The sequence below is a fragment of the Podarcis filfolensis genome (genome assembly GCF_964270895.1).
Source record: "Podarcis filfolensis genome assembly, chromosome: 7".
Lineage (NCBI taxonomy): Eukaryota > Metazoa > Chordata > Lepidosauria > Squamata > Lacertidae > Podarcis > Podarcis filfolensis.
In genome coordinates this window covers 63,119,032-63,132,217 of record NC_139603.1, presented here as the reverse complement: position 1 = coordinate 63,132,217, position 13,186 = coordinate 63,119,032, and the positions used below count along the sequence as shown (strand labels likewise).

Here is a 13,186-nt window from a genome sequence, read left to right as displayed (position 1 = left end):
GTGTGCCCTTTAAACTGCTCCACCCAAAAGTATCTCACCACATCACAGATGGGAATTCATGTAAAGAACTAACATTGCCTGTCATTATAACCATCTTAAGAGTTTTTCAAAGGACCTCTAAACAGCATCTCAGCTTTTAATAGCATTTGTTTTGCTGTTCTTCTACATTCATTCTTGAAATTTTCAGCTTACATATACAACTATTTAAAATTTCTTACCAGCTCGTTACTTCCATCCTCGTCAAAATCCTCCTCTATCCCATCAGTCATATCTTCGCCATCTCCATCTGCATCTAAACCTCCTTCTATAGGATCCTCTGTGGAATTGTCAGCATTCTCTGATATACATTCCTCTTGGATCAAGTCTGCACAGTCTTCTATTTGTTTCTTTTGGGTTTCTATAAGAAAAAGGCGAAAAATGTAGCTTAAGTAAGATCCCCTTTTCCAGAAATGGAACTGTGTTATAGACAGCAGAATACATTCTCTGAATCCCCAAATGATACCAGATATATTACCCAGGTTCAGAGATCTTCTTTTGGCTTGCTAAGAGGCTGATACATGCCCAGCGGGATATTTGCCTTTGAACACAAGTTCCCTATGCACCATCACAAACTATTTCTGAAATTCCCCCAAGTTGAAAACGATGCTTTTCAAATGATGAAGTTGGAAGAGGAGAGCAAGTTGGAGGGTTAGTTTCAGACTCATATTTATGACCAAGATTACACGCTTATGAAAGTGATACTGGTCTCCTGAGCATTTGAGCTATCTTTCTAAAAGTAAATTTCATACTGTCATGGTTGCAGTGATGCATGTGAAAATGTAACAAGGGACCATAGAAGAGAAGCCTGCCTGATCAGACCAAAGGCCTAGCTAGTCCAAACTTTTATTCTCACAATATTCTCATATGTCATTGGGAAGCTCATAAGCACAGCACAAGTGCAGTAATACTCAGTTGGTTGGGATCCCCAGAAACTGGTATTCACATGCATACTGCTTCTGATATTTTTCCTCAGTCATTGCCACATAGAATCATAGAATTGTAGACTTGACAGGGATCCCTAGGGTCATCTAGTCCAACTTCCTGCGATCTGGGTATCTCAACTAAAGCATCCATGACAGATGGCCATGCAACCTCTGCTTAAAAACCTCTAAGCAAGGAGAGTCTATCACCTCTCGTGGGAGTCTGCTCTGATCTCAAACAGCTCATACTGTCAGAAAGCTCTCCCTGATGGTTAGTCAGAATCTCCTTTCTTGTAAATTGAAGCTATTGGGTTGGGTCCTAGCCTCCAGAGCAGGAGAAAACAACCTTGCTCCATCACCCATGTGATAGCCCTCGAAATATCTGAAGATGGCTATCGTATCTCTTTTCAATCTCCTCTTTTGTAGGCTAAACATATCTAGATCCTTCAACTGCTCCTCCTAAGGTTTGGTTTCCAGACCCTTGATCATCCTCTAAACACGGTCCAGCTTGTCAGTATCCTTAATTTGTGGTGCCCAGAACTGGACACAGTAGTCCAGGTGTGGTCTGACCAAAGCAGAATAGAGCAGTACTATTTCTTCCCTTGATCTGGATACTACTCTTCTGTTGATGCAGACTAAAATAGCATTAGCTTTTTTGCTGTTGCATCACACTGTTGACTTTTGTTAAGCTTGCCAGCTTTAAAACACAGAATTAATTAGCAAAATAAGACATCTGAGTATAAACACATTACTTTTCGGTCCCTTTATAGCTTCCATAAAGATAAGCGAGACAGACCTTAGTATAGTGTATAAAAGATCATTAAAACTTTCCCTGTTTTTCATTTCTATGTTTGCTTAAGCTTCCCACTGTTGGATGTAAGCAGCTCATGCTGTATATTCTGCCTATTATAATAGATTGTTTGAAATATCTGCCACTTAAAAATCTGCCACTTTTCAAGTCGTTCTCCTTTGCAATGCAGCTGATTGTTTTTGTTCAGGGAGGACCAGAAGTAAGTCTTTAGCAGATAAAAAGGACTTGGTATTGTTATATTTTATCAGTTGCAACTCGCAGAAACATATCAAACATATTGGTTCACAATCAAGCCATTTAAGCAGGATTAAATCCCATTGATTTTGAAGACAAAGTCAGCACATGATTTAAATCACTGGTACCCAAAAGTACTATGGTTGCATTATACCATCTATGAATTTAAATGTCATGATACAGAATAGATAGATTCTCTCTCCCTCTCTTGTACCCAGAACCCACAAAAGAGCCACTCTGGTCAGGGTTCAAATTCCCACCCAGTCATGTAGCATAACCAGTATTGAAAAGGATCTAGGTTGTTGTTTTTTTGCTTTTTTTGTACATTGCCTTGAGGCGACTATGTAGAAGGCGATTAATGAATTAATATTGATAATAATAATAATAATAATAATAATAATAATAATAAAAAATATGCTCACCTGTCAGTTCAGTCATGATTAACATGCTCTGAGCTATCTTTTTATATTCTGCTGTCTATGAGTCAGTGCAGAATGACAGTCTAAGATCTGATTCGTATTTAAATGAATTCACAAGCCTTTTTCACACAAAAATACCCATAATTTTTTTCTGCTCTCATGGAGGCTCTTTGCATATTAATAGCTTTTATACTGACTCCTCCTTCATGGGATTTGCCATCCCAGAAGGAAAGTGCTTTGTTTTGCAATGTTTTGATGTTAACGATGTTTAACATACAAACTTGTGCATAATTTGTGTTAATGTTTTTGTGTAATAACATGCCCCTCTACTGTCCCAATTAAATTGGGACATCCTGTTTTCAGATGCCGTGCTCTTGTGCAGGTCATGTGACTCACGGGGGAACGCGGCCCAGAAGATGCCTGCGACATGTCAGAGGGTATGCAATTAATAGTTTTTCCATTGCACTGTGAAAGGACACATACATTTCCGAATTCACCACTAATCAGAGTCCCTTGCAATGAACGTTCTAGGTTTTTATTTTAATCTACAACAATTATGCGGAGCAAGACCAGAGATGGGGAACCTGTGGCCCTCCAGATGGCATATTCTGAATGCAAGATGCTTTTGTGACCCGGGCATCAGAAGAGGCAGCAGCATGGTATGTGATGTCAAGGCACCTGGCATGCAGAATGATGGGGTGAGGCTGAATCAATGCTCTTAAGCTCTACTGCCCTTCCCTTCTCCCTGTTTCCCCTTTCTGCTCACAGTGGTAATGAAATCATTGGAACTGGATCATCACTGACATGAAGCAGGGAAGACGCTCTTCCTAAGGTGTTTGGCAGCATAGCTTAAGTGCTCATCCTTTCTAGTAGTGGCCGTGGCCTGACCAGAGCTCCAATGGAGGCCTTCTTTAGCGGCACTAAGTAGTGGAGAGATCAAGGTTTCTGTAAATTTTCATTTCTTTATATACCAACCTGAAATCCATTTCTGCATGAAGAGCGGTTAAGAAAATTTAAAAACAAACTGCCATACTCTTGTAAATATTAGCAGAATTGCACCCTGTCAAGGACAAAACGGTTTGCAGCCTCTTTATTTCACAGGGTGGAATATTTGTCAATTATTGGAACATTTAATTCATTATTGTCTACTTTACCTACTTGTGGCTCTCCCAAGTGCTTTGCAGTGATCTTTCCCAATGCCAGCTAGGACCCTCATACCTACAGGACCGCCTGGTGGAACGCTCTGCCTCATGAGACCAGGGCCCTGCAGGATCTGATTTCTTTCCGCAGGGCCTGTAAGACAGAGTCGTTCCGCCTGGCCTTTGGCTTGGAGTCAATTTGATTCCCTCCCCCTCTTTCTTTTTTCCTTTCTCCTCCTGTGATGAGGCTACATTTTAATGTTTTAATGTTGTATTTAACCTTGTTTTTTAAGTTGTATTTCAATCAACTTGTTTTTATTATTGGTTGTTAGCCGCCCTGAGCCTGGCCTTGGCTGGGGAGGGTGGGGTATAAATAAAGTTTATTATTATTATTATTATTATTATTATTAATAATTATCCTCTTAATTGGAAATACCTGGGATTGAACCTAAAACCTGAATGCAGACCGAGGGGAGATGAAGAAATGACTGTGCACTCATATGCATATGATTGACCTGTAAGATTGGCCTATCTACTCTGAAATAAGTGTCACTGAATTCAGTGGGGATTACTCCCAGGTAAAGTGGTGTATGGATGCAGCCAAGAGAATAGCTAAACCTAGTCTTTAAACAGTTGTCAGTTGCTCAGTGGCTTATAAGGTTGTACTCAAAAAGCCTCTTTCTGGTCCTAAATGTGAGCACATCAGTATTTCCAAAATTGCCTCTCCCATAGAATTGATGATATGATTCACAGCTTTGCACAGAATTAATTCACCCTTTAATGAGCTGCCAAGAGCTACAGATTATTTCCACGTACCAGCTTCAGCCTTCTGCTGCTTCTCAATCTTCTCCAGCCTCCCTAGCAAAGAGTCGATTTTTGTTTTGATCTGAGTTAATTCCTTCTTGATTGTTTGTAACTCATCTGATTTCACTGAAGAGAAAAAGAACAAAAGGTACCAACTATGACACAAATAATATTTCAACACAAAGGTATCCCAGTACAATCTATTCATAAAGGCGAAAACCGAAGTTCAAGGTATAGCCTTATAGATTTTTATTTCTATGTTTTCATATTTCTTCAGCGAAGGGTAAGTTAGAACGTTAGTATATTCCCTCTCAGCCCTTCCCCCCAAATGACACTATTTCTATGTTCATCCATGTATGTAAAAGACACATTTAGGACTCATATGTCCTTTGCAAAGTGTTTGGGATTTTCCATGCAAGTACAGTGGTACCTCGGGTTAAGAATTTAATTCATTCTGGAGGTCCGTTCTTAACCTGAAACTGTTCTTAACCTGAAGCACCACTTTAGCTAATGGGGCCTCCCGCTGCTGCCGCGTGATGTCTGTTCTCATCCTGAAGCAAAGTTCTTAACCCAAGGTACTATTTCTGGGTTAGTGGAGTCTGTAACCTGAAGTGTATGTAACCTGAAGCGTCTATAGCCCGAGGTACCACTGTGCAGTATAAAACAGAGCTGGACCACCTATGAGGCTGGGTGAGGCAGCTGCCTCAGGTGAGACCCATCTTGTTCCACCATCCAGCTTTGCCACTGCTTTTTCCAGCCTCTAACGTCAGACAGGGACTGGCAGCAAAGCTCTGCAAAATGCCTCCTCTCCTGAGCAAGTCAGGAAGAGGGGAGGCGTTCTGCCATCCAGCTTTGCTACTAGGCAGGGGGGAAATCTCCCCCCTCCGCCTGGCAGTGTGACAGAGCTTTGCACCAGCTTCCGTGAAGCCCCACTGCTGGGTGGAAGGAGGGGGATCTGGAATGGATTATCCCTCGCCTGGTGGGGTAGTATCCTTAAGGAGTTTGTGCCCCCGTCGCTGAAACATCTCAGGTACAAAATCTACATGGCTTATTTCATTCAGCCTAGATTAGAGAAGAAAGGTGCATTGTGGTAGTTACATTCATTAAACAAGGTCTATTCACTAGCCATTTGGCCTCGTTCTTTCTGTGAATCGTCACGTGTGCTATCTCATGCACGCCACTATACAGTCAAAGATATTCGGGTTTGTGGTGACATTTCTGAAGGTAAAGTTATTCAGAATGAGGGCAAACTATCTTCCACTTTTGATGCAGTGCCTGAAGATTCACTGGAATGGGGGGGGGTGCTTTCTGATGTGAAAACATTCATGAAAACTGCTCCCATTTATCATAACTACAAAATTGTCTGACTCCCCAGGCTTATTTTGGTGGACATGCTATATATTTCATTGATCTAATACCATATCAAACTGTTTGTCTCACACCATCATGTAAAAACTGGCTAACAGTCATGAAGTCACAACTGATTTATGAAAAAAGCAAACGAACACTTTGCTCCCAGATAGTTCCTCCAGATCCATAAACAAAATAATGAGAAAACTGTTTAATATTTTCCTCCTTTGCAATTTCACATAAATATAGGAGCATCTGCTTCAGTTTTACTTGCAGAAAGCAAAGTGTGCCATGGAACATCAATATAGCAGCATTCATCTGCTGTTGCTTTTGATGGAAAATGACAAATAAGTTGTCACTTGGCTGATTTTTAACAAAAAGTATGCTACATGAGATTTATATTTTTACTGGATTTTTTTTTTTTTAAAAAAGGTCAGAAATTAATCAGAGTCAAAACAATATGCAAACCCCTCAAGCTTGATAACAACATTGAGGTCCTCACTCTACTTCTAGTGGATAATTTGCTACTTTTAGAAACAGACCACCCTCCAAAACTTTTGCAGCTGCACAAAAATCCATATAGGACCTAGAATGCAATCTTGCTCCTCTTGTGTATAAAAACAAAGCAGGCCTGGCACAGGGTTTTTGAATACTACTTGCTGAAAACTTCAGGAGGGGAGAGTGCCCTTGTACCTGGGTCCTGCCTGTGGGCATCAGGTTGGCAACTGTGAGAACAGATGCTGGGCTACATGCGCCACAGGCTTGATCCAGCAGGGAACTGTTGGACTTAGAAATGTTACCCACTGTGAGATCTGTGAGCCTCTAATGACTTCCCTCCCACTACGGGAGCGAAATCTGCCCCGGCACACTTTCCATTGTACAGTGGGAAAGGAAAGGAGCAAGTGACTACTTTTATGCAATTTATGAACGGGGCCTTAATTTCTGAATCAGTCTTCAGCCTCAGGACATGCACACACATGAGGATTAAATAAGGTTTCGCCTTTTGCCTAGCCACTCTCGCATACAAATATAAAACCCACGTTAGTGAAAATGTACATTCAGTGTCAAAAAGGGTTTTTTCTAATGTCAACATTAACAACATTCATTGCCCTACTAGTATGCGAGAGAATTAATGCCCTGGGAAGAACCTGTCAGGGATGTGCTCCCAGTTTTCATAGAATCATAGAGTTGGAAGGGATCCTGAGGATCATCTAGTCCAACCCCCTGCAATGCAGGGATAGGCAGCTGTCCCATTCAGGGACTGAACCTGCAACCTTGGTGTTATCAGCACCATGCACTATCCAGCTGAGCTACCCAGTTTTCAGTCACTGACACAGCAGGGAAGAAATCAGCACAGCTGATTTAAGGCTTTGTCAAGACAGGGGAATTATGTCTGCCTCAACCAGTCTGCAGCTTCTTCATTTGTGAAGAGGTTCTTACATTCTTCAAACACAAGACAGGAACTCCAGAAAGGACACACTGTGCTATGGAGAGCTGTGGGGCAGCCCAAGGGAATAACTTATACAGGCTTTCAGCAGTGCTCTGCACTTCAGAGACTGTTTATAATGCTTCAGCAGCACAACAACAACAGCTTTCTGTTCTTGGATGGTTGCCTTGCAGTCCTTTAGGGTGCCAGATGCAGTTCAAGATCCCACTGTTTAGAGATGTAAACAGCACACATCATGGCTATTATAACGGAGATCTGCTGTCCCAGGCAGTTCCTGTGGACAGTTATCATGACATGGAGGGTATTTGTGCTCCACCACTGAAGTAGACCCACTGAAATCAATGAGTCCACGGCATGGCTCCTGCCACTATGGAACAGCAAATCCAACTTTGCCAAAGGGTGATAACCAATGTTAGAGTAGACTCACTGAAATCAATGAGTCCACACTGAATATGACTTAGTTCAGGCATAGGCAAACTCGGTCCTCCAGATGTTTTGGGACTACAACTCCCATCATCCCTGACCACTGGTCCTGTTACCTAGGGATGATGGGAGTTGTAGTCTCAAAACATCTGGAGGGCCGAGTCTGCCTATGCCTGACTTAGTTGGTTATCATGCAATGAGCTTTGATCTCTATTTTTTTTTAAAAAAAACCACCGATAGTCTGCATTAAGTGAAGGCATCCTTTCTCACTAAACCATTACAGTGAAAACAACTCTTCGCTCGCAGTATGATAACCTAATGTCTAAAGCTTTAGCAATGGGATGACCTTAGAATTCCACATATATTGCATTAAGCATAGTATTCATACAGGCAACCTTGGCGGTGCAATATAGAACTCACATTTTGACCCTGATGATGAAGTTCCACTTGATGTTGATCTTGATCCCCCTTTCATGGAAAATACCCCTTTTCCTCTGCGAGTTGCTGTGACGGTTACACGTGGGCGTTTTAGTGGAATTACAGCACGAGGCGGTGCAGGGACCCGGCTGTGGTAATCAAACAACCTTAAGGGAATGGAAACAGAAGCTTCATAGCACTTGGTTATGGTGTGATGGCAGGGAGATCATGCAGACTAAATTTCCCTACTTTCTAATGGAAAATCGCTCTCTGAAATATCAATGACTTGCATCACAGTTAAAATTAGATTTCAAGGACCTTTGTACTTTTAAGAAGCATATTTGTATTTCAGGCATGACCAAGTAAGTAGCTGTAATTTCAGAGAAGGATACCATTATTAGTTTGTCTTAACTTGGAGTATGAAAAACGTGCACCTCATAATTTCATTTCACCCGAGTAATAATATGAGATTTTTTTAAAAAGTAAACACACACTGTAGCTCTGCTGACAGCCTAGCTCTAAATTCATAGTTTCAACTTTGTAATTTGCTGCCTTCATAGTAATGCTCATGATGAAATTCAAGATGGTGAATATCATTGAAATGAAATGTGACTAAACTGAAACATCTCATCAAAGAAATTAGCACTTTTCCAAATTTAGCAAATCACTTTTCCAGTCAAGTGATGTGTAAAAGAATGCATACACTATGGTAAAGAGTGCATTTAAAAGCCTATATTATTGAAAATAACATCTAAAATGTATTATATTTGGGAAAAATACATGCAAAATTACATGCAATATTGCATGTGTATATTATGAAACATTTGAATTAAAATGCTGATTAATTTTTGAGAGCACCTCTTTAAAGAAAAATAAATCACAAACTGATATGGAAATGTAGAGAACACAATTTCAGATTGGAACAATGAGAAAATAGAAGGAACTGAAACTGACGTATGCACCATCTCCAATAGCATGAATACTGAAATTAATAATTTTGAAGGGTCGCTGTGCTTTGATTTGTGTATTTGTTTCAGAAAGTGAATTCTAGGTAGATTCACTTTTAAATGTGAACTGAATTAAGTTTCTCCCCCATCCTTACAGGCAAGTCCATCTGAGGTACTTTTGATAGGAGAAAAACACTGAAATTTGCTTATACCTAGAAATGACATAGCATTTCACATAGAAGCCAATTTCTAGGGGCCATTGGGGCTTTGGCCCCCACAATAAAATATTTGAAGGACCCCCCCCCAGTTGATGGGCATTCCCATTCAAATGGTGTGTGTGTGCACTGCATCATGTAATCAATTATGTGGGGTGGGGCTTACCTGGGCCCCCACACTATTTTATTCAACTTGGCACCCCTGGTGCTTTACTAGTGGAAGATAAAAAAACTGATAAGAGTATTGTCAGCTTCAACTGAGGTACTCTCAAATCACAGAGCAATTTTAGCTAAAACTGATTTCAATATCCTCTATAGGTTGCAATCCTATACACACTTACTTAGGAAAGAATCCCACTGAACTTGAAGGAACTTGCTTCTGAGAAAAACAGGGTTGGAATGAATGTGTATATGGTCATTTGAACAAAAATTGCTTAGCTGCAGTATAGTTAATACAACTGCAGCTTTAAGTAAACAGATGGCAAGACATGTATTTCAAGGATAAAGAAGAAGAAAAGTTTGGATTTGATATCCCGCTGTATCACTACCCTAAGGAGTCTCAAAGCGGCTAACATTCCCCTTTCCCTTCCTCCCCCACAACAAACATTCTGTGAGGTGAGTGGGGCTGAGAGACTTCAGAGAAGTGTGACTAGCCCAAGGTCACCCAGCAGCTGCATGTGGAGGAGCGGAGATGCAAACCTGGTTCACCAGATTATGAGTCCACTGCTCTTAAACATCACACCACACTGGGTCCAGGAGGAGGTAGGAAGGAGGGTTGCCCCAATTTCTCATTAATCTGCTATCATGTCGTGAAGCGCCTTGAACATTTGGCTCCTGAATATATTGCAATGGAGGAGAGTTTGAAGAGGTGAAAGGGCTGCTCACGTTGTTATCGTAAGTACCAATCTGAAAAAGGCCTCTAAATTCTACCCTGGATGGTAATAAGTTCTTGACCAGTTTGCTGGACATCCTCCTGTCCCCCAGTAGGCCATATTATTCTTAGTGAAATACGTGGCTCTTGGCTTCGTTTTCCAGATTTCCCACTTGGTTTTGTATTGCAAAAGCGTGCTATAGATTAATGGGTGACTTGATGGCAGACAGCACGGACACTTGTGGAAGACGTTCAGCCAGAGCAGCACCATAACAAGCTGCTGCATTTCAGATATATTTCCAATCTGGAGTCTAAACTAAGTCATGCTGCAGAGAAATACTTCGAGACCTGCATCTTGAACATACCTTAATAGTCCATATAACCTGAGTCTCACAAAGGATTTTGCATGGAGTGAGGACGTCAACACAGCCACATGAAAGTATATCAGTAAATGCCATCTTATACTGTTCTCAGTGTGGGCAGCCTGTTCCTGTGGATCGTCTTCAACAGCAGCAATGTGTCTTAGCTGCTGCAGCTGAGGCACAGCCCATTGTACAAAAAGCAAGCTGGAGTCCCTCGGATCTGCCCCATTGGTCAACAGCTCCCTTCCCTTCTCATCCTGTTGGAAATGTTGCCTTTCATGCTAATACGTGGCCCACTCCTCTCCCTCCACAGTGACATAAAGGCACCAGAGATGTGCAGAATAGTACCTCCAGTCAAAGCTCTGATTCATGAGCAGGATTATTCCAGAAACTAAAGCCTGCCATGGTGCACAGAGCACCCCCAAAATGGAGCTATCATCCTGATATGATATAATCTGAATATAAACCAGAAACGCAAACAAGCAATAAAAACAAGCTGCGTCCTATGAGGAAACAAATGCAAAGGTTTTCCGATCTGGTTATGTGAAAATATGTCAAATAAGGAGCATAATATATGTAACCAAAGACAGTAATAAGAGCTGCACATACCGATTGTAGAAATCATCCCTGTAGTAGTCATAATCAAAGACATAGCCACTGCAGAAAAGAACACAAATGAATTCATGTGAGGTGACATGACTGAATTATCTGATAAATAGCATTATGCAACATTTTGAAATTACAATGCTAATTCAGGTCTGCATCTCTGGAGACTGCTTCATCCCTGTTACTTTTACTGACTATTGTTTGGAAATATTGAAATTTGAGTCTTTGAACTAGTCACAATCTCACTAAAAATGCAAGGATTGCAAGGTGAAAAGGAAACACTGGTTTAGATTTGATTAAAAAAAACACCACAAAAAAATCCTGTTGTTATTATCTAATTGCCAATGTGGTGTAGTAGTTAAAGTGCTGGGTTCAAATCCTCACTCAGCCACGGAGCTCAGTGGGTGACCTTGGGCCAATGACTTTCCTCTTGCCTAATGAATCATGTAGGATTGCTGGTGAGAATAAAATCACGTACAGCACCCTGAGTTCCTTGGAGGAGCAACAGAATGAAAATGTAATTAATCATAAGAATGCACAACACGTTCAAAGAAATCCAGGAGACATCCCAGTTCTATAAATAAGAATAGCTCTGATGACACTTAGCAAGACTGTTCTGCTATAGTTACAGCAGCACCCTTTGCTTGCTTGATATGAATCAAGTCTGCCTTATGCTACTGAATTTTATTTTCAGTCTCATTATATCAGGTTATTGTCAAATATCAAAGCTAATCAAGGGGCATTAAGTAAAATCAAGGGGCAGACTGAGATGATAAGGAAGGGCCAAAGCTCCGTGGTGATCAAGCTCTGCTTTGATCACACTGTACCCTGCCCCACTCCAGGTGGAATGGAAATCCTGAAGAATCTCAGGGATAAGAATTCTGCAAAACTCAAAGGCTATCATTTGACTATCACTGGAAGCATGTATGGTGGTTACAATTTGCATGCACATTACACACTTCCACACATAAATGTGGCCTCCAGATCCCACAATATTTTTCTGTCCCTCTTTTATTACTGTACAGATGGATCACACCTACCGCTTTTGAGTGCTTTCGGGAGTAATGTACAACATATGCACATATTCAATTTAAAACGGTTCTATGACAATTAAACAAGATACTCACTTAACTCAGTTCTAATTTTGGCCACTTTATACCTACATAGCATAACATCTCTGGAGAATGATAACGATAGTAATAATAGTTGTAATTTATAAGGCAATTGAAGAAGGCAAGTGCTTAATTTTTGTGGCCTCTCACTAATCCATCTTTGGTTAGTGAGCCATAGGATGAAAATGTTTTCATCCTAGTTAGTCCAGCATCCTGTTTTCCACAGTGCTGGAAGCAGGATCTGAGTGCAATAATACTCCCCCACTCTTGTTCCTAAACAACTCAGAAGTACACAGCCTCTGATGCTGGACATCATGACTAGCAGCCATTGACAGTCTTATTGTCTATGAATTTGTCTAATTCCTTTTTAATGCCACCCAGGAAGGTGGCCATTACTACATAACATGCAAAAGAATTCCATAGTTTAAATATGTGTTGTGTGAATAAGTATTTCTTTTTGTCTCTCCTCAAATCTCCCACCAATCAGGTTCTAGTATTATGTGAGAGGGGCAAAACATTCCTCTATCCATTCCCCCCCACCATGCATTATTTTACATTATCATGTCTCCCCACCCTTACTCATTTCTTTTCTAAACTAAAAATGTTAGAACCTCCCTCCATAGGGGAGTTGCTCAGGCCCCCTGATCGTTTTATTAATCTGCACATTTTCCAGCTCAACAATATCCTCTTGGAGGTGTGGCGACCAGAACTGTTCATAGTATTCCCAACGAATCCCAAAAGCATAATATCATCCAGAAAGCATGATAATAGACCTAAGTTTTTCTGAAAGGAGATGCAAGACAAATGCCACGAAAATGAGTTATAATTGTAGGCAATCTTGTTTTAGTTTAAGCGACTGAATGTTGAAAGATGTAGGAAGGCCCCTTTAAAATGAAAAAGGTGTTTAAAGTGAAATGAAGCTAAGTGTGGAGAAATGGAGGAAGTATTATGACTAAAATATAAGAAGTGTGCATGCACACGAAAGCTCATACCAAGAACTAACTTAGTTGGTCTTTAAGGTGCTACTGGAAAAAAAATATAAGAAGAAAAGCAGTAAAGATGAAAAGGAG

The 13,186-nt window shown here is 40.8% G+C and overlaps 1 protein-coding gene across 12 annotated transcripts in view; it reads right to left on the bottom strand.

Moving 5' to 3' along the window:
- The window catches only part of RALYL (RALY RNA binding protein like), a 254,988-nt gene that overhangs the window by 11,247 nt on the left and 230,555 nt on the right, over positions 1-13,186 (bottom strand). For all 12 annotated transcript variants that reach the window (XM_083623424.1, XM_083623426.1, XM_083623422.1 and 9 more), the window contains 4 exons: positions 11,008-11,055; positions 8,007-8,170; positions 4,379-4,492; positions 219-397 (listed from right to left, as the gene is read on the bottom strand). In XM_083623424.1, coding sequence (XP_083479550.1) covers positions 219-397; positions 4,379-4,492; positions 8,007-8,170; positions 11,008-11,055 — 505 coding nt within the window. The remainder of the gene's footprint in view (positions 1-218; positions 398-4,378; positions 4,493-8,006; positions 8,171-11,007; positions 11,056-13,186) is intronic.